This window comes from Perna viridis, chromosome 2 (genome assembly GCF_037379345.1).
Source record: "Perna viridis isolate PV_CMFRI_1.1 ecotype Kerala chromosome 2, ASM3737934v1, whole genome shotgun sequence".
NCBI lineage: Eukaryota > Metazoa > Mollusca > Bivalvia > Mytilida > Mytilidae > Perna > Perna viridis.
In genome coordinates, this window is record NC_142446.1 from 30,690,904 (window position 1) to 30,713,322 (window position 22,419).

General features: G+C 31.1%; 1 protein-coding gene across 7 annotated transcripts in view; it reads left to right on the forward strand.

Moving 5' to 3' along the window:
* LOC148624606 (myosin-VIIa-like) overlaps positions 1 to 22,419 on the forward strand; it is a 53,700-nt gene that overhangs the window by 2,429 nt on the left and 28,852 nt on the right. For 6 of the 7 annotated variants that reach the window (XM_088567339.1, XM_088567341.1, XM_088567338.1 and 3 more), the window contains exons 2-13: positions 5,546 to 5,587; positions 13,445 to 13,705; positions 15,883 to 16,067; positions 16,654 to 16,775; positions 17,229 to 17,485; positions 17,868 to 18,021; positions 18,315 to 18,391; positions 18,699 to 18,958; positions 19,232 to 19,310; positions 19,973 to 20,104; positions 21,277 to 21,412; positions 21,810 to 22,054. In XM_088567339.1, coding sequence (XP_088423465.1) covers positions 5,570 to 5,587; positions 13,445 to 13,705; positions 15,883 to 16,067; positions 16,654 to 16,775; positions 17,229 to 17,485; positions 17,868 to 18,021; positions 18,315 to 18,391; positions 18,699 to 18,958; positions 19,232 to 19,310; positions 19,973 to 20,104; positions 21,277 to 21,412; positions 21,810 to 22,054 — 1,926 coding nt within the window. In that variant the 5' untranslated portion in view covers positions 5,546 to 5,569. Of the gene's footprint in view, positions 1 to 596; positions 700 to 5,545; positions 5,588 to 13,444; positions 13,706 to 15,882; positions 16,068 to 16,653; positions 16,776 to 17,228; positions 17,486 to 17,867; positions 18,022 to 18,314; positions 18,392 to 18,698; positions 18,959 to 19,231; positions 19,311 to 19,972; positions 20,105 to 21,276; positions 21,413 to 21,809; positions 22,055 to 22,419 lie in introns of those variants that run through there. The other variant, XM_088567340.1, reaches the window with a different exon arrangement.

The following is a 22,419-nucleotide window of genomic DNA, read 5'->3' on the forward strand; positions in this document are numbered from 1 at the left end:
AGAATTAGTTTAATAATTTTGTATGAGCAGAAAACTTCTCATTAAATCCAAAGGATTTTTTAGAGCTATAATAAGAGATCATTGTGGGATCTTTATGCTCATTTTCAAAACATTTCATATATACTTGAGTGCTTTGGTGGTCTCATGGAAGGAAACTTGTCTTGAAAATTGGGCCAATATTAATAATTGGAGGTTATTGGTTTTGATTCCAAGTTCATTGGCTGAGACTCAGAGTCATACCAAATACAGTATTCTGCATATCAAAGACCATCCTCTCAAGTCATGGTTTTGAGTTCATATTGGTACATATTGTATGATTTTTGCTTGTATCTCTTCTTAGTAGGCTGCTATTGGGAGTCAGTAGTAGGCTGCTGTTGGGAGTCAGTAGTAGGCTGCTGTTGGGAGTCAGTAGTAGGCTGCTGTTGGGAGTCAGTAGGAGGCTGCTGTTGGGTGTCGGCTTCTGTGTGCTCATCATTCTTTGTAAAAACTTAATTGATTTATGTTTTAAGAAATATTGATTACTACAGATATGAAAAAAGTTCAAATAGTTTGCATAATGATAAGTTATGATAACATCTATAAAGATAAAGTTTAATTATCAAATACTACAATTGTACTGGATAGAAGTACTTCCTCAATCCAATGTTGGCAAACATGTGGTGCAGTTTATTTTTATGGACTTAACCGAATAAAAGTTATGTAAGTGTAAATCTAAACTTTGTGTTCTTTCTTTGGTTGGGCATCTGTTGCTAACTCTCTAAAACTTCTTGCAGCAATGCCAAATCAGTTTTTTAAGTACATATGTACATGTACATGTATGATAATTATCGGTCAGTGTTTATGAATGGTGTTCATGGAGTCTATTCATAGACCTCAAAATTATGACTTTTTTACAATATAATTTCTTATTTCAGTCAATCCTATGGTTGAGGAAATAAGTGGAAACAAGAATATGATTATCACTGTTAAACAATGTCCTACACATTCATTAGATAGTAATACAAAAAATATCATTATAAATGTAATTACCAGTATAGGAACCAAAGTACCAATGCACAACAAGAAAAAACAGGCATGGACTCGGGAAGAGGTGCACCAATTGCTTGCTGGCTCTCCCCTATTAAATTGGGAGAAAGGACATTATTTGTATGAAATCTTGATTTTTCACAAATTCTACCTCTAAAAATTGTTGGGCCTTGCTTTGCTCTGCATTTTATTTCTATTACCTTAAATCTTGCATCCACCCCTAAAATGTCCAATAATTGTGAGCAAGCTTTCTTTTAAAAATCTCATACTTAGTTACCAACAGTTACTTAACGGTTTCAAAATTCTTTTCTCCTTCTTTTAATTGTATGAATAGACATTAATATATCTGAGTTGTAAGTTTATTTGGCTTCTCAAAGTTCACAAGTTCTAACAACATGCACGGGGACTTGTACTTGAAGATCTTCGTATTGATCAGCTTATTTCTATTCTACTTCCTGGTTATGGAAAATTCTAATTTACAGCTTGGTCTAGGAGTTCAAACAAGTTCATTTGTATTTGAAAAAAAATACATTAAAATACCTTAAGATAATTTAACCTCAATGAATTATAATTTTGCATATTTGAAGTGATAGAATTAGCCAAGAGGAACCTTATATGTGCACTCTTTAGTACTTATGACTTGTATTCCCTTAGGCTAGACCCAATAGATAATGTTAATGGTAAATACTGTATAAAATAAACAATAAATTGCAGGAATGCTAAATTTGATGAATGATCAAAAAGAAGTTAAAAAAATATTCATAGATTCATAGACATTTTATGTACTTCACTTATAGTTTTTTTAGTTAGATATATATGTTCTGTACATAATGTGTAGAGATGGTGATAGTGTTAAAACCTACAAGGTACTTGAAACCATATTATATCCCAATTAAAAAGGTATAGGTGTTACCTATTGGAATTGCCTTTGTCTATCTTCTGAATTCGTAATTTCACAACTATCTCAACTCTGAATTGATGGACTGATTTCAAAGTTGGTGTGTGGTTTTATATAGAAACAGCATATGTTGTAAGCAATTTTGGTGTCCGATAACAACTTTCTGTTTTGTGGGACTTTGCCATTTTTTCTATATGGAATGATAGAAAATTTTTTGTCACAAAATTATTGGCTCTCAATGTATGGTTTGATTTCATATTTGGTATGTGTGGCATACAATGTATGATGTCAACTTATATGCATCTTAAAGTCTGTGAACTGTCTATAAATATATTAAAATCAATCTATATGAGGTTAGTTAAGCAAATTATTATAACTGAATGACTAAGAATGACATACTCCTACATCATTCTTTGTATTGGATTATTGAGGGTAGATGTGACATGAACTGATATATTTGATTATTGAGGCTATGCGTATATATACCCAGTTTTCACACCTGAGTAACCAGGTAAAATACATTGTACAACACCCTTTATTTCCATGACTCATTAAACCCAAAAACAAGTGAATGGTTATATCAATGTGTTATAATTATTATATCTGTCGGGAAATATTTGTCTGAAGTGTAAGTTTAAATTTGTCAATTTGGGAGTACTTTGTTTGAAATTCACACTAATAGGTGATGATTTTTTAAATCTATGAGAATATGCTGATATGATTTTATAATAATAACTTTTCTCTCATATATAAACAGCCCCGTGCAGGTCCGGGTGTTAAAAGAATAGGCCTGCAGCAGCGCTAAGCTTGTTGTATAAGGCGACTACATAGTGCTGAGAAACCTAGCCGGGGGCTAGGCGCTCTGCCCACAGAGCAACTGGGATGTGTGCCCCAGGTGGTGGAATGGGGTACCCCTTGCGTGTTGCATGCTGGGGTTGTCAGGCTATAATACAGAAAACCTGACCGCAAACCATAGTGGTGCACCGTGTTGGGAAAGATGCCACGTTCCACTCACGTTAAAGAACCCTGCTGTGGTATTCGATAGGAGTAGGAACCTTTGCGCTCCGTCACAGGAGGCTAAATTGCCCGACCTTACCCACCCACCCCCTTTTTCCAGTGGCAATCAAAATTTGTCGACCCTATTATCCTTGTGACCCATCCTTTTTTTTTTTTCATTTCATGTTCATTTTATCATCTATTTCATGTTCATCATCTGAATATAGCTGAAATATTGCTGCTCGGATGTTAAACCCCAACAACAAACAACAACAAACTCATTTATAAACAAAATTTATGAATGGGTGCATCTGTTTAATAATGTTTCAGACATTATGAAGAACTGCTGCAATATTTTCTTTTTGGTTTTAAAATATCTGTCCAAAATGAAATACAGTAATATTACACTATGACATGACCTAAGCAATTTTTTAAAGTTCCCCCTGTGATAAATCAGTCTTCAACAATAATATGAGATAATATTACATGGAGGATCATCCTTTGTAAAGGTTAATAGTGACTTGTGGCAAAAAACAAAATCTATGGAAGATTTACACTGTTAACACTTATGATAGTCTTTTACTTACATAATTGGTGTATGCATCAAGTTAAATAATAAAAATCTTGAATATATAAAAGATAATGGCCCATAGGAAAACATTTGGTTACTGCATGAAGAGTAATTTATTAATTATACAAACCTATTTTTTTTCCAACACTAATTGTTCAATTTTTATAGATTCTTCAGTATTGAGTGGTTAAAATTATTTCTCCACTCGAGATGTTTTAACCTAAACTATACCATAGAGAATGAAGAAACTAGTTAAAATCAAGGATGTGCTGGAGGATTAGTTTCTCTCATGAAATAAGTAGAAAAACTTGGAAAATGTGAAATGGCAGGAAACCACACTCGGAAATTTAATCAAGATCACTGTCCAGTGATTTTAAAAGTCTTGTATATTTTTAATCACTGGCTTAGAATGGGAGAAATTATTGACATTAGTTAATACCTGTGAAAGTGTTTATCTTCTTGTTTTCCTAATGCACATGTATGTCTTAGGCATTTGCTGTCGGTGCTCCAAAAATGGATGCCAAATATACCCATTAAACTGCCCTTTCCTCCTACACATCATTTGAATAAAAGTAATGATATAAGTTTATTGTGATAGTTAAATAATATACAAACTTTTCATCACATAAATATTTTCTTTTAAAATGTTTATTCAGTAACATTATGTAGTGTTATGAAAATGATGTTTTTGTCAAACTAGACAAATAGGTGGTAAAATTTAACTAAGATCAAACTGTGATTGTGAATTTTGTAGTGACTCTTAACATCACTCCAATGGGCTCAGTCGTTATTTTTGTACACATATTTATGTCCAAAGTTTCATAAACTATGGTAAAATGGGTACATTATAGTCCTCTGAGTGAATACAACATGACATATTTGTATTAACTCAGCAGCGGACTATATGATAGTTACGGAACTTTGGATGTCTTATTAAAGTTATATTAAAATTATTATTTGTATAGTTATATTATATGAAAACCTGACAAGAATACCTGTTAAAAAAGAAAATTTTAGCAATAGTTAAATAATCTTCATTTATATGTTGTATTTTTGTATTAAATCAGACTGTGATAAAGCCTTATTTCTTTACCAAGCCATTGTATATGTGTAATGGTTGAGATACTTAAAGTTTATGACCACTCATTTGGATACTATTATGGTATAAAATAACAGGTAGATGGTCTCTGGTTGTTATAATGAGGTAAAATTTATGAGTTGTTGTAAGTTGTCAAGTACTGACAGCCAATACTTTAATTGCCAGAGATTTTTTCCCAGTAAAACACCATCTTTGCCACAAAATTAAAACTTAACTCATCTTAGTACTCTGTCTTGTTAGTGAGAGTAATCAAGTGAACCAGGGTTTTAGTGGAAATCAAAAGAATATAATCCATGCAGGGATAAAGGCTAGATGGGAAAATAGAAACAAACAACAAAGAACTAACTAAAATAACATGTACAAAGAAACAAAAGTAAATGAGCAACCTGGACCAGGTACAACTGGGTTAAGAAAGTGTCCTCTGCTTTTCTAGATACACCTGCTGAGTTGCTCATGAATGAATTGACATAAGGCATACATAGTAAAGTTTATGCTGCCTGAAAATCTGATATTTCCAAGAAAAAGAAATAATGATTGAGTTGAGTAGATTTTATGATATGTTTACCTTTATACAAACACTTATTATATCACGTTTAAACTGTGTGTGCCTTATCTGAAAATTCTAGAAAGGAATAAAATTTGCACTGATTGATAAATTATCTTAAATAAATATTTAAAAAGCAGGTTAAATATTTATTGAACATACCAAAAAGACAAAGGTGTTCATCTAATGCACTTCAACCATTACAAATAATTTATACAATGTAGTGTTATCTCCCCTTTACAGAACAGGACTACCTTAGGTACATTTTTTATGGTCAATATATAATTATGTATAAAGAATACATAACCACAAGTAATATGATACAAAAGGCATTAATAATTCTAGAAGGGAAAGTTGTGCATGAATTTTTTATTATATCATTGATTTGTTTTTATTGATCATTTGTTACAGGTAGACAGCTAAAGGTAGAAAAACATGGTCATTTTATCTAAGGTAAGATATTGTCATCAAATTTTAAGTTACATGTATCATTCAAATTCTAGGGCTACTGTTAACTTTTTGATTAGAATTGTGCTTAATTTACACTATATGTTAATTAGCCCCCTGACTTGTCTGGAGAATGAAATGTCCTGTCATACATGCAATATAAAAGCTATCAGGAAGTATAAACTGTATAGGTCTCAGTATCGTATTAATTTTCCCATAGACTTCTATAGTGAAGTGCATATTTTTAGGATTTTTTAAAAAATATGTAAATTGATTCAATAAAACTTTCACTTATGTAGCATTTCTAAGGACATGTGAAAAAATAATTTCCCGCAAAGAAAATAGGGTGAGTCCACGAAGATTGGACAGAAAAGTTGTCTTGAACTATAAATAGCCATTTTCCCTACTTTCACTTTCGTTTTGCACTCACCAAACCGACCTTTTCAGTGGAACATTTTTATGATATTATGTTAGATTTTCTTTTAAAAAAGTTCTTCATCTTACAGTGTGATGTTTGCTCTATTTTTTAAGTCATTGTTCATGTCTTTTGACAAAACATTAGTTTGTAGAGAGGCAAAAAGAAAATGCACTATATTTTTATGGCATCCATGTTTTGACGTACACCCGCTCAGGGATATGCAATACGATACTGGTACCTATTACTAATAAACATTTCAATATAATCCTAAAAGTTGTTGTTTTTCTGCTAGAGTATTCATTTCCATACTGAAAATTCAGAATATCATTGCCCTGCTACAAACATGAGTTTTCTATTAAAATTCTTATATAGGTACCCTATTCCAGGCATAAGACTAATATCTCAATGTTAGCCAGAAAATATTACTTTTGATAAAAAGCTGCTGCATTAATCAAACTAAGCAACTTTGTGGTTTATTCTGACATGGTAGATACATGAGCTGTACTATGAGTTCCAAATCATTATTTAATCCCCACTTGTGAGTTCCATATATGGAAATATTAATATCCGAACCTCCTTTTTTGTCTTTAACTCAAGGGAGCCTCTTGTTTAAAGTAAAGTATGATGACCGGTACAACCAACTGTTTTAAACTATAGATATGGTCATTTCAATTATAATAAATCCAGAAAAAATTATACCAATATCATAGTTTTAAAAAAATATAGCTTTTGATATGCAGAAAATACAGATTTTAAGCCATCTTGGTACCCCAGGCAGATACAAATGGACCTCAATGTGACAGGGAAAAGACTTTTTCTTTAAAACAGATAGCTATGATGCAAGAAATATAGTTTACTGGTATAAATATTATAATAACAATTGTCTGCTTTAGATACTTTTTGAAAAAATTCAGTTTTTATATGAAAAAACACCATTATTTTTCTTGCTGCATTAGAATCTGTCCATTTGAACCACTAAAAAAAGTCCACTAAAAAATTGGCTGATGACTTTTGTGACATTTCTGTGTTTAAATCAACCACACAGTTATATGGCAACTCATTTTAGCTATTTATTTGAAAGAAAAACAAAAAATAAAAAAAATATTCATTTTTTCATATATAAGAGGCAATGTATGGAAAATGACTATTTTCAAGTCCTAACCACATACTTAAAATGTGTTGTAACTTGAAAACTATCCTTTATGCAGGAGTATTACTTGCTTTAGGTTACCTGAATATAGATATGCTCATCATAAATAGTCAAGATAATAATTTTATTGAACTGATATCCTACAAATTCATGAAAACAAAATGCATTTCCAAATTTGGTAAAGATTAACCATAAATGCAAAAAACCTGAGCTACCATAAAAAATCAGGTTCAAAAGTTGGCTAATTCATCTTAAAAGTGTTACCTGTATTGGGGTACTACTTTTTCAGCTGGTAAAGACCACTTGCTGAATATCTAACTTTACTTGAAAAACTGGCTTACTAGGTCTCAGTATCATATTAATTTTCCCATAGACTTCTATAGTGAAGTGCATATTTTTAGGATTTTTTTAAAAATATGTAAATTGATTCAATAAAACTTTCACTTATGTAGCATTTCTAAGGACATGTGAAAAAATAATTTCCCGCAAAGAAAATAGGGTGAGTCCACAAAGATTGGACAAAAGTTGTCTTGAACTATAAATAGCCATTTTCCCTACTTTCACTTTCGTTTTGCACTCACCAAATCGACCTTTTCAGTGGAACATTTTTATGATATTATGTTAGATTTTCTTTTAAAAAAGTTCTTCATCTTACAGTGTGATGTTTGCTCTATTTTTTAAGTCATTGTTCATGTCTTTTGACAAAACATTAGTTTGTAGAGAGGCAAAAAGAAAATGCACTATATTTTTATGGCATCCATGTTTTGACGTACACCCGCTCAGGGATATGCAATACGATACTGGTACCTATAGGGTGGTTCCACTATCTAATAAAAGCTCACTGAAATAGAATTTTGATGAGTATGAAATCTTGTTACAACTTCAGGATATTCACTTATAATTTTTTACTACTTTTTAATTTTTAAATTTTTTTTTTTTTTGGGGGGGGGTTCTTTGTAGCTACTTCTGGCTCAAAATAAAGTCATTGCAGTTGCCTTATTTGGATGTTGGAAAATGATAACAACAAAATGGTTCCTAATAAGATGTATACAATACTGTGTGACTGTCTACTTTATAAGAGATGACCCATCACATATTCCTGAAGATAAAATGTCGGATATCAAAAAGAGGCTGATTCATGCTTTGTTTGTCCCACATATCCTTGATATTTTGTTTTTAATTTACATACAAACATCACTTTCTGGAAAAACAAATATTTAGTCCTACCTGAGGATTTAGACATATTTGTTTTCCAAAGGGAAGTGCAGTAAATGCAGAGATAATTGTTGGTTAATTTCAGTGTTTCTATCTTGTTTGATGCAACACCCATAAATGTCACAATTTAATGTTGATTTATCCATCAAAAATCCTATCCCAGCAACACCATCATCTAAGAAGATAATACTAAATACAGCAACCTGACATAATGGATCCATTTCCTTGTAATAGCAATTTAAAGTATATTTTTTTTCTCTGCTGCTATGGGCTGTAAGGACATGGTTACAGTTTTGTATGTCTGTTCATCAAAGTCACAACTGTTCTGAGATTACTGAAGCTTATAGGATGGTTTCACACCATATATACATTGTACCTGTATATTTAATCTGTTCTCATTGCCATTTTAATTTGGCAAGTTAATTTGTGTAAGACAACTTTAAATTTCACCAGCACCAGGTGATGTATATATTTTGTAGGTACATTCTTCTATCTTTTTCTTTTTTGCAATGGTGTTAAAATATTGAAGATAAACAAACAGAAAGCAATATGCCCCTGGATTCATTTTCAGAATATGATGAGGAAAATATATAACTTTAAACTGTGATGTAAACAGTTTAGATGAGCATTCAAATGGTTGTTATGTACATATCTTCCTAAGAATGGAGGATGTTGTTCTTCACTGCTTGTTTGATGGTGATAACATCACTCATGAGTTTTAAATTTATCTTGTCACATGTTAGATGTACTAATTGATGTTAGGAAAGTTTAGAGTTTCTTCCTTTACATGGGGCCTGAATTTAAACAAGTAAATTAACTTGTAAGGAGTTTTATAATTAGTATTAAACCTACATGGTATACTTAAACTTATCCTTGTTCAAACAATTTGACAGCTCTAAACTTAATCATGCATATTATGTAAGTATTTAGAAATGATAATGCTGAAAATAAAAAGTCGAGTTTTTTAATTTTAGTTTTTCTAGTTGTTGAAGATAGTGTCAGAAAATGTGATTCCTAGTTTTTGATGTCTCATTTGTTTATATGTGAGTTGGAGAATTCCTTACATTACATGAAACTTACAAAATATTTTTAATGGTGAATCACAGTTTTAGACTTCTGAAAAATCAGTGGTAAAACAGTGTACCCTTACTTATAACTTAGTAGTTCACTTTCAGAGCCAACTTTTAATTTTCCTCATTGTTTCATTTGTTGAGATTGAATATTTGAACTTTTTAAAAGGGTAAATTTGGAGTTGTATAACTAAAATATATCCAGTGTTTAAGTTAAGGTAACCAAAATTAATAATACTTAACAAATACGCACAAACCTATTATTTTGTGGTATGTATTTTGCTGGAGGCATAACATGCATTAAAAAGTAGTATCCCTGTTAAAAACATTTCATTCTTTTCAAAATCTTTTAACTTTTTTAATTGTTAAGTTAATTTAATAAAATTCTTGTAATTTTATTCTCTTAGATTTTTAAGTTAGCTTGTATGTCATCTACAACCAATCATGGTATACACTAATTAGAAAGAGTTTAATGAAACAATGTAGAATTCTAATTGATGTTGAAAGACTTAAGAAGATTAATTTATAATCAGTAGAATATAAAAAAAATATCCAACTTGCCTTGAAGTCATACTGGATGGTTCCTCTGAGTATACCAAGATGAATCTGTGAAATCCATTTATGATATTAAAGCACTTAATATAGCTGCAACAATCACAAGTTTACCAATTCCATTAGGTCCTCTTTATTTCGAAGTCTTTTATCACTATAAACAAGATAATTCTAGGTCGCTGAGATAATCTGGTTTATAATTCTGAGTACAACCAGTTCAACACATTGGCATGGAGTCATTTTAGTGATTGAAATATTCTGAGTTTCCCACCTTAGTTTAGATTTTGTACCCTGAAGACTCAGCAACAACAGGATAGTATTATGGATTGAAAAACATTCAAAAATTGTAGAAGTTACTTGGTGTTAAAATTGGATGTTTAATGTTTTTATATTTTTTGAAAGGATTAATAATCATATAAAATGCCTAAGAAGGAAACTCTTCCTATATACCCAAAACTACAAGTTCATGTAAGTACAAGTGACGTTCAATTAACTGAAATTTATTTCATTTTAATATATAAAATGAAGAAGCAATGTAGTAAACATTAGTATGCTATAGTAGAAGTGATTAAGAGAGTTTTCCCAGCCTAAATGGCAATGTTCTCAAATTTAAGATGGTAATTACTTAAAGTGTTTAGTGACAGGTTACACTTGTGAATCAGGTTAGATATGCAGAATAAATTTTATGAACAAAAAAGTTTATTTGTTTAAAATAGGTGTATTTTACTGCTTGAAATATCTACTTCCTGGTGTTTTTGTTTAGTTTTGGTAATTTGTTTTTTTTTTGGTTTGTGTGTGGTATATATATATATATATATATATATATTTAAAATTCATAATAAGCTCATACATGTCTCTGCAACATTTTTCTGGATAATTAATGTTTTTGAAATGGGTGTTGTGTATCTAACAGTATTCATTGGTACATTTTAAAAGTATATTCCTTACCAAATCCTCAGACGTGCTCAATGTTGACTCTCAGAGTCTCCTTCAGTGAATACCTTTCTTCGTTTGGCTCTACCATAATGGCTTTAGGGAGGTAGGTAGAGGATTTTTTTTTTCTCTTGTTGCATATTTTGGCTCCAAAAATCACAATTTCATTCCAATTAGATAGTTTTGTTTTGAAAAATTAGTAGCCTAAGTATTGACATAGTTGCATTTGGGTAGGGGCTATGTTTTCAGGGATTATCCTTGGATGGGCCTTTTCAATTTCATGGGAAAATGTGTTTAGATAGAATTAAACTGGTCATTTTTTGGCTGGTCCCCTTGATAAGGCACCAAAATAAACCATTTATGTGTCCCTTATGACAGTATTAAAATATTTGTGGACCATTTAAATTATGGAAGGGCCCATCTTTTTTTTTCAAATGCCCCATTGAAATCCTGAATATTTCTATAGGCTCCTATATAAAATGGGCCCTTAGCCCATCTTATGAGCCCATAATGGTCTTAAGCCAGGAAAACCCCTGGGTAATAGGAGAGAATATGACCAATGTTTCAATAAAATAATGGTTACTGGTAGTCACTTCTTTCAGTTCATTGCTAGGTAACTTATAGTTTACTCAGGTATAAAATGATAAGAATTAATACTTTGGGTTTGATTGTTTTCAAAATATTTTGCTTCCACTAGTATCATTTGTGAACATTAATTTTACAATTATCCTTTTTACTTGTTGTATGTTGTTTACAGAAAACAAAACTTTGAACATTGAAACACTTTCTGACACCTGGTTGTATATATTTTCACCCAGTGATGTTTTACACTCAGTAATTCCATTTAATTTATGAAATGATAATTTTGTAGGATTATTTTCTGCTCACATTACAACCAAGGAATGTGGAAAATCTTGAATACACCAAGTCCACATCAAACCTATTCAAATTTAAATTTCTTGATTATCTACTGCTCTCACATATTACAAAAATGTAAGCTTTCATAAATCTGATAAATAATTGTACATTCAATAAAGCATGAAGATATGTATCGATAAACTTAAAGAGATGGACTAAATTTCTCAGATATCATCAATAGTTTGGATACAGTTACATGTACTTTACTTTGGAAACCATTTAATCAGAGTAGCATTAAACTGATGAACATAATTTGGTGGAAGGATTTTTTTCGGAGTACATTTTTATCAAAACTCAATGTAGCTAAGGTCACATGAGAACAAGATCTTCATCTCCTCCACATATACCCTCTTCCTGACCAACTGTAAATGACTGTTTAACTGGTACATGGCAAGTGATACATATAAGAGGATAAAGTTATATGCTAGAGAGGCCTTATTGATAGATTTGTCACCTAGCTATCATAAGTTAAGTGACATCTGAGGTCCTAGTAGACTTGGAACGACCTACCTGCAGGCCAAGTTATCTTATATTTCTGCACTATTGGAACTACTGGGCCATTCTTTGTTATACTTTTGTGTAAAAAGGAAGGCTATGCAGTTCCAGTTTGTATTTCCCCAACAATTACTGACTTTTTGTCAGACTGAATTCAGACCCTGACATAAGCTGAATTCATATTGGTTACGGACTTCATCCTCTATAAGCTTTGTCTTTCTGGTTATGAACATTTTCACAAGGCATGATCATTTACTTATTAAGTTCTGAGAATCTTCCACCTGCCTTGGTTTCATCTGAAATTTCCTTCAAACTTTTGAATTTTGCCTTCAATTTCATGCAATCTGATAGGTCTTAATTAAGTTCAGGAGGATTTGAGTTAAATTTCAAAGAGACAGGACTTAGGTTACATTTATACAGATGGTGTTTATGAGTATGACAGAGATGTATTGACATTGAAATAGTGGAAATAGCTTTGTACAGGAGACTAATCAGTTTTTTTTTAAATTTTGTTGCTTTGTAGATTTTTTAATACCAAAGCTTGCAAAGTGAGGTATGAAGTGAATTGGATGTCCGTCTGTCTGTCTGCTCTGCTGTTACACAGAGGAACAACCTACTTTCATCCATTTAACTTCTCATACAACACTGAATTGAATACAAGAAATTTTCACAGAATATTTATCAAAAATTGAACATGTGCACCTCATTTTTCATGTTTTTATTTGAATGTTTTTTTGTGGGTTTTCTACAACAAGATGTGGTGTTTTGGATTATAGGGTACTGGTGTCATATGATATTATGACGACATGAAATATTCATCCTCAACTGAATGGAATTCAATATAACTTCGTTAGAATCTGACACATATTTATATTGTGCACCTCCTGTGTTAGATTTTGATCCAATCAATTCAGAGATCAAAAGTTATTATTATCAAATAGGGTATCAATTTAGTAAGCATTGCTCACGTTTTTCCCTGTTCTCATTTTACTGTGCATTATTTATTGAACAAAATGTTAAAGTAAAAGTTGTCAGTGCTAAACACAATAGAACATATGAATGTGCTCTCATTTCGTCTGCTTTATGGTAACCTGTCATTCTTTTTAAAATAGGGAGACCATGTTTGGCTGGAGCCAAAGACCAAAGGGGAGTTTACTGTGGCCATTGGTGGGAGGGTCAAATTTACCCAGTCGGGTAAGATACAAGTGATAGATGATGATGGAAAAGAAGAATGGCTGGACGGAAAAACACAGATACGACACATGCACCCTACATCTGTGGAAGGTGTAGAGGACATGATTGGTCTTGGAGATTTAAACGAGGCTGGAATCCTGCGGAATTTGTTTACAAGATATATGGATAATCTTATATACGTAGGTTTACAATCCTTAGTTGAAGTATGTCTCCTCACCTTTAACGAAAAGAGATTTTTTATTTTAGTTAAATTAATTTTTTTCCTTATTCTGTTCTTTTGACCTATGGCCTTTGATCTTTGGTATGTTGATGAATAAACATGATACTTTGTGTTACTAATTATTTGATTTTGACCTTGACCCGAAGGTCTACTTTACATCATATATTTTTATAAGCTTACCTTGCTTTCTTTCAGAATTCTCCAAAAATGAATCCAAACTTGGTATTAGTGTTTCTTCAGGTTTCTTACCCAAAACTGATGGGAGATTTTAACAAAAAAATATAATGTTTAGACAAATTCTGACTCAGCATAATGTAATCTAACCATAGAGATATATTTTTTTCATAGAAATCTGTTGAGCTATGTTGGAGTTATTACCCTTGAGAGGTGAAAAATGATTTTATTTTGCACTTCTTAACCAATATCATAAAAAAACCATAGTAGCCATTTTAATAGTTTTTGGCCTATATATGGTAATTAAAACTAGCAGATAGGAAAAGGTTTCAATCGCTAAAATATTCCTTTTTTCCTGACATCAAATATTCATATGGCTAAAAAAATGTTTTCAAGGTGAGCAATTCAGGCCCTCTAGGTCTTTGTGACAGAAATCATGTTTAACTGTAGTAAAAATGTGCCTTCTAATTTTAGACACTGAAACATTAAGTGATCTATTTGATTACATAACAGCACAAAATTGGAAAAGATATGCAATGTAAGCTTCGGGAAAATTTTAAAAGGATGCAATATCTGGGATTTGATCCTCTTAGTTGATCGCTGAGTCATGCATTTCAATTAAACTTTGATGAAAGAAAAACATGCTAGTCACGTCTCCATTTAGGTTTTAACCTGTCTAAGAATAATGGGGAAAATTAGGCTAACAAAAAAAAAGATTGTTTATACTGAGAACGTGAAACAGCTTCTAACATTAATGATTTCTGCAGTTGTAAGTAGTTCAGAGACCATTTTTAGCTCACCTGCCCAAAGGCCATGTAAGCTATTGCCATCACTTGGCGTCTGTCGTCGTCATCCGTTAACAATTTTTCAAAAATCTTCTCTGAAACTACTGAGCGGAATTGTGTGAAACTTTGCACATATGTTCCTTTGGGTATCTTGCACAAAAGATGTTTTAGATTTTTGATCTGTCAAAAAATGTGGCCACCATTACTAAAAATATAACATAGGGGTCAGACTGTAGTTTTTCACATATATCTCCAAAACCATTAGGATTAGCCATATTCTGACATGGGATAAAAGTTTCCAGCATGATGAGCTCTATCTGTGGTCAAATTTTCATTTTAATCTATCAAGCCATTTAGGAGATATTTCCCTTGTTCACTTTTTTTTTGCTATTCTTAATGTTATTTCTTTCAAAAATCTTCTCCTCTAACACTACTTGACCAATTGGAACCAAATTTGGTATGAATGTTCCTTGGGGTATCTTGCTCAAAACTATTTTTTATTATTTTGATTCTTCAAAAAACATGGCTGTTGTTACTAAAAATAGAAAATAGGGGTCAAACATCAGTTTATCGCATATATCTCCAAAGCCATTAGGTTTAGCCAAATTCTGACAAGGGTTAAAAGTGTTCAGCATGATAAGATCTATCTGTGGTCAGATTTTCATTTTGATCCGTTAAGCCATGTAATGGTCCTTAATATACCTACCAAAGTCGTCTTAAGTCAAAATTTCTTAAATTTATTGTCATTGAAAGACAAAATTTAACAAGGTGAGCGATTCAGGCTCCTGGGAGCCTCTTGTTTTTATTCAAATCTGAAATAAACTTTTCATTTTTTGCTTGATATATCAATCTCCATCCACATTTTGTATAATAATCCTAAAGGTTTTGAATGTTTTAACATTTATTTTGGCCCAATGTATTCATGAAGAGAAGCTCATTTTCCTTTTTTCCTTATTATTTTGTAGTTTTTGAAGGCACAGAGTAATATGACATGACTTTGTCTTGTGACTTTGTCATGTGCTTTGGTACAACTATTATTTTTCTCCTATTTTTTGCTGTTTATTGACTTCTAATTTGAATACTTGCCTAATCTTATCTTGATTAATATGTAACAAGATTGAAGTAAAAGGATAAACAGAATGTTACTGTATTAACATTTATGTTTATTTTGTTGTAGACATACACAGGTTCCATCCTTGTGGCAGTTAATCCCTACCAAATTCTCCCTATATACACAAGTGAACAAATCAAACTGTACAGTGACAAGAAAATTGGAGAGTTACCTCCCCATATTTTTGCCATTGCTGATAATTCTTACTACAATATGAAACGTTACAGACATGACCAGTGTGTTATCATCAGGTAAATGATTTAGACAAAACTACAATGTAAGTACCATTTTCAGGCTAAATAGAAAAGATGTAAAATTAATGAAATGAATTCTCTGAAGGACATTTTTTAGCATGTTGAAATTTGCCATTTTTGTCATCTTATGTTGTGAATGGTACCTACTTTGATAATCTGTGAAAGTAATAGTTTATGTACATATTTAAGATGTGTATCTCCTATTATGGAGAAGTTGGAGAATTTTTTTCCTACATATTTAACATGTTGAACATAGAATATTAGCATATTTGAACTTAGCATGTGCTGTCAGTTTTACATTACTTTTGGAAATATGTAACCCACACTGTACTTTTTTAACTTGCATGATGTTTAGATATATATTGAAAATGCTTATGTGCTGACAAATATATGATGGTGCAATAGGTTCAGATATGTATTGATCTAGTTTTTTTAGAAAAAAAATTATCTTACCTCAGTTGAATGATACTAAGTAATAAGATCATATCATAGTAAGTTTGTAGTTGGATATTGATCTTTTCCTTATCCTTGTCTTCATAAGTAAATAGTACACACTTTAATTAAAAATTTGTTATTGTTACAGTGGAGAGTCCGGTGCTGGTAAAACGGAAAGTACTAAGTTAATATTACAGTTCTTAGCTGCAGTCAGTGGTCATCATTCATGGATAGCTCAACAGATCTTAGAAGCTAACCCAATTATGGAAGGTAGGTTCTGATGCCATGTCATATAATGATACTTTAGAGGCAAATCTAATTGGGCCAGAGAAAAAAAGTGGCAGTTTAAATGTTACCATTCTACCCTATGTCTTCTTCCTAACCTAGTACATTGTATTGTAATTTTTTTAATGAAATGCTGGTAAACTATATTTTTAGTTGAGCACTATTTAAGTCATGAAATCCTCCCATATGTTTTAATATGAAAGTTTTGAAAATAAAATGATTTTACCAACCTACCTACTCTATTATATCATCTAATGTAATATCAGACAGACATACATTTTCTTTGCCTTATGTGATGTTGATCAAAGAGCAATGTCAGATAAAGAACATAAAACCATGTTTCAATCATTCCTGTGTACCCATACTAATCTTATTACTGAGAAAACATTCTTTTTATACATTTTTTTTCTATAATTTAAGCATTTTGTTTATTTTCAGCCTTTGGGAATGCCAAGACTATAAGAAATGACAATTCTAGTAGATTTGGGAAGTACATAGACATTCACTTTAATGATAAAGGAACAATAGAGGGAGCTAGAATAGAACAATATCTGTTAGAGAAGTCAAGGATCGTTAATCAAGCTCATGATGAAAGGAATTACCATATATTCTACTGTATGTTAACTGGACTTTCTGCAGAGGAGAGAAATAAATTAGATCTCAGGGATGCAACACATTACTATTATCTTACACAGGTAATTAATGGATTTTTAAAAATGAGACAGAATTACGTCCCCTTCATTTTAAAATTATTTTAAATCACATTGTTTTACTTTGTTGCTGAAATAAAATGGAAAGAATAAGTTTTCAAAAATGCCCTTATTACTGTAAAATGAGCAATAAGAAAATGGTTAATTTAAATGTTTTAATTTTTCAAAATATCATTTCAAATACTTGTGACTATCCATCTCACTTTGAAAACGTAATTTCTGTGATTAACACTCCTGTAAAATTTTGAGCTGCTTCAGATGAGAATGTTCTTTCTTAATTTGTAAAGTTCACTACAACTATTATGCTCCATTTTTATATTTGGTTTACAACTGTAAAGTTCTAAAATTGGATTTTCTTATATTTTAGGGTGGCAACATCCGATGTGATGGAAGGGATGATGGGAAGGAGTTCGCTGACATTCGGTCTGCTATGAAAGTTCTGACATTTACAGACACAGAAATCTGGGAAATCTTTAAAATCTTATCTTTTTTGCTTCACCTAGGAAATATCAAATACAGTCGTAAGTTTTAGTTCAGTGAAATTTTTGTACAGTGTGATGTAAATGTTTCATTATTTGTATTATATAAGTTAGTGTTGGTTTTTAAATGTCATCAAATACTAAATTTTATCAACAAGTATAAGAACCTGAAATACATTTTTCTAATATAACTGACAATATTTTTATCTAAATTATTTGGGTTGTAAAAGACAATATTTTATATGTCCATCTAATAATTCATTGTCATATATCATGTGAGATTATTTATGTAAGTTACCTCCCTTTAACTTAGCTCATGCTAACTATATTTTCAGAAATTGAGATGGATAATATTGAAGCCAGTGAAATTGTAGATATACAGTATGTTAATAAAGCTGCCAGACTCTTGGAGGTTTGTTTATGATATACTGATATAAGTTCCTCAAATGGTTCCTTTCGGACAGTACTGTGTAATGACTGTAACCTTTATTAGGATACGAACAGTTACATCCATAGGAGGTTCTATACTACAAATGAGTTCTCAGGTAGTTAGTGAAAAATTGGAAAGTTTGGTACAATGGTCATGAAAAAGGATTGAAAACTACAATTCCACTTTGTAAGATATTAGTAATAACACCTTGGTGTTATATCTCTCACAAACACATCTACTTACAAATTTTAATAAACTTGTGATTACTGGAAGTGTAAATTAATTTTAGGTCAGAGCTCAGGATTTGATTGATTCTCTTACAACAAGAACCATTATCACACGGGGAGAGAGTGTGACTGTTACCATGGCACCAGAAGGGTCATGTGATGTCAGAGATGCTTTTGTCAAAGGAGTTTATGGCAGAATGTTTGTGTGGATTGTTGACAAAATTAACATGGCCATCTTCAAACCAAAGAAATCACCGAACCAGTTTAGATCCAGTATTGGTGTCCTTGATATTTTTGGATTTGAAAGTTTTGATCACAACAGGTAAAATAAGTCAGAGGAGATAGGAATTGACATAACAGTTATGACCATGACAGTAGGGTTTATACTATCCTTTTGTCTCTGCGCTTGTTTTTAGTACATGTTTATTGTGCCATAATTTCAAAATAGTGTGGTAGTTGTGGATTTTTAAAAAAAATCTTGTTCTAATGAAAGACTATACATATTACGACAAAATATAAGTATGTTTATATTGTTTTCTGACTACATATTATAACCATTTCTAATGTTTAATTGATTCACTATTGTTTCTTTCAGCTTTGAGCAGTTGTGTATCAACTATGCCAATGAGAACCTCCAGCAGTTTTTTGTCCGACATATTTTTAAGTTAGAACAGGTAAAGTTTCTCTACTGATATCATAAAATATTTGATTTTATATTATTTAAACAAGTACACTTTTTATTTATCTTCATTTTAGAATATGTGTCCGATACTTAACTGGAATAATGAATCGCCAAAATATGATCAGGAGAAGAAGGTTTCAAGATTAAACACATGCACAGAATAAGTTCTGCATACTCATAAAATCTTCAAGCTTTCTCTACGGGAATTATGATATTTCTGTTATTTATGATAACTAATTGAAATTAGAGTTAATTTGATAATAATTTTGTCATCAGTGATGCCAAGTTAAGTTTGCGTCACTAAAGAAACGTGTTGTGGTGTTTTCGCAGGAGAAAGTCAAAGAGTGAAAAAAATAGAATTTATTTCATATGTGAATCATTGAATTTCATTACTGATTTCTGTTGTTTTACAACTTTAGTTTTTAATATTTGCTGTTGTAAAATGTCTTATTATTATTAGTAATGAATGTTTCAGGTTTTTCTTCTTAATTTTTGTGGTCTGAAACATTAATCTTTTTAGCCTTTCCCATACTGCTTTTTAATAATTTCAAAATCTTTCATGTCTTTTAAAACTCATTATATATTTAATTTTAAAGTGACTAGTTCAAAGAAGTCTTGAATTTAAATATATATTTTTAATTTTTCACATTTCAGGAAGAGTATAATAATGAAGGAATCAGTTGGAAGCACATAGCGTTTATTGATAACCAGGACACATTAGATTTAATTGGAGCTAAACCAATGAACATTATCTCCCTTGTGGATGAAGAAAGTAAATTCCCAAAGGTAAGTTATATAAATGACTTACTACAAGTAAATAGTTTGCAGTTGTATTGCTGTTTGATAAAATATTGTCATTTCAATTTTGATTAAATAACTATAAGAATTTTTTCAACTGAAATAAAGTAAACATAAATAAATTGCAGTCTCATTTAAACCATAAATGTAACAACACAAGCCAATAAAATTCTTACAACAGTACAAAAATATCATCAGAGGTTGTCCTATGGTAAACACTTAACATACTTCATGTTCTAATGGTAATGTTGTGCAAGGACCACTTGGATTGATGAAAGCTATTTTCCAGCTTTAGTAGCCAGTGATTAAAAATGCATGTCACTTTTTAACCACCAGGCAGTGATTAAATTTATTTTTTCATGCCATTTTACATTTTTGCATTTTCTATAGATTTCATGTGATAAACTGGTTCTTTTTCAGCCTTTTCTTGATTAAAATTATTTCTCTTTTCTCTGAGATAAAATTAAGATTTTTTTCATGCTAGCTAAAGTTTGTATGTTGAAAATCTTAATTTTACCATAGAGAGTGTAGAAATAATTTAAATTAAGAATAGGCTGAAGGAGAGTCTATATTTATTATATATCCAAGTTGGACAAGTGGTCTATATAATTTGACATAATTGGTCAACTTTTCAGAGAAGGCTATATAATATCATAATTTTCACTAACCAAGTAATTGTAAATAAATCTATAATGTAAACATTGCTGGTGGTATAGACATTAGTAACATTACTCCTTATTCTGTTGTTAAACTACCAGTATCTTGTATCATTGAAAATGTCTTATTTGATCTACTTGATGAATGCAATACTGTGAACTTACTAATTTTCCCGGTTGCTAATTTTCGTGGATTCTCTCAGATGAACATATTCGTAGGTATTAATTTTTGCAGTATCAAAAAATTATAAGCATTACATAGTGTTAAAAATCAGTTTCGAGGGTACTATTTTTCGCACTTTTCAGTCCTCAGCAAAAAGAGTGAATATTAGTACACGGCAAAAATAAATACTTTTACAGTAAGTTCAGTTAGATTGATGCTTAAAATAAGATACCCATTGAGTGTGAATATATGAGTGAATTTCAGATTGCATTAGTTGTCCATTTTGTAGATTGTAAACACTTACATAGTCATCATTGAAGAAATAATTAGTTTTATTGTAGGGAACAGATCAGACCATGTTAAACAAAATACATCAACAACACAGTAGTAACAGAAATTATGTTAAACCAAAGGCTGAAATCAGTGTAATGTTTGGTCTTAATCACTTTGCTGGTCTCGTGTTCTATGACAGTAGAGGTATGTCTTGTTGTATGGTAAATGTTTAAACGAAATAAAAAATACTAGTTGATACTCAGTTTGCATGTATTTTTTTTATTATTTGGTTCTTGGACGATTACAGTAATAGGTTATTGTCCAGTTGTTTGTTGCTCTTATTTTCTACTGTCTCCTCTTTAAATGTGAATTCTTTGTATGAAATGATAAATTGACTATGATACATACAAAGTAAGACTATAATTAAAAAAAAAATTAAAGTGTGCTAAGAAAGATAACTTTGATTGAAAAAAAGACATACTCCGATAAAAGCAGACACAAAAATGCAAAAAAAAAAAAAAAGGAAATTTTAAAGATTTTTACATTGTATGAAACTCATATTTGTTACATTCTACCATTTAGTTTTTTCTTTATTTTATAGGATTCCTTGAGAAGAATCGAGACACATTTAGTCCTGATCTCTTACATTTGATTCAATCATCTACCAACAAATTCATTACTAGTCTGTTTAAGCAAGATATAGAGATAGGTCAGGACACTAGGAAGAGAGCACCTACACTTGGAGCTCAATTCAAAAAGTCATTGGAGTTATTGATGAAAACACTGGAAGCTTGTCAACCATTCTTTGTCCGTTGTATCAAACCTAACGAGTTTAAGAAACCTCTTGTAAGTTTTTGTAAAAAATGAACTAGTGTTTTAGCTGATTTTAGATTTTTTCTATTTTGATTTCAAAATCAAAACATTGAGGAATAGTTCAGTCTTAAGTCAGCTACAGAAAGGGAGTTTTGCAATTCTTAGTATAAATTTATAGAATTTTATGATACTTTTTTCTATGTTAATTCGATAGCAGTGGTTTACCGAATGTTCCCAGTGTAAAAAAAAAACTTGATAATTCACACTGTGAAATAAATTCGGTAATATCACTCTCGCACTATCTCCCGCCAAAATGTCAAAACGTCATGACATGAATATCAATCTGCCGTTCACAAAATTTTTAATTTGTGTTGAAAATTGCAACAAATAATGGAGGA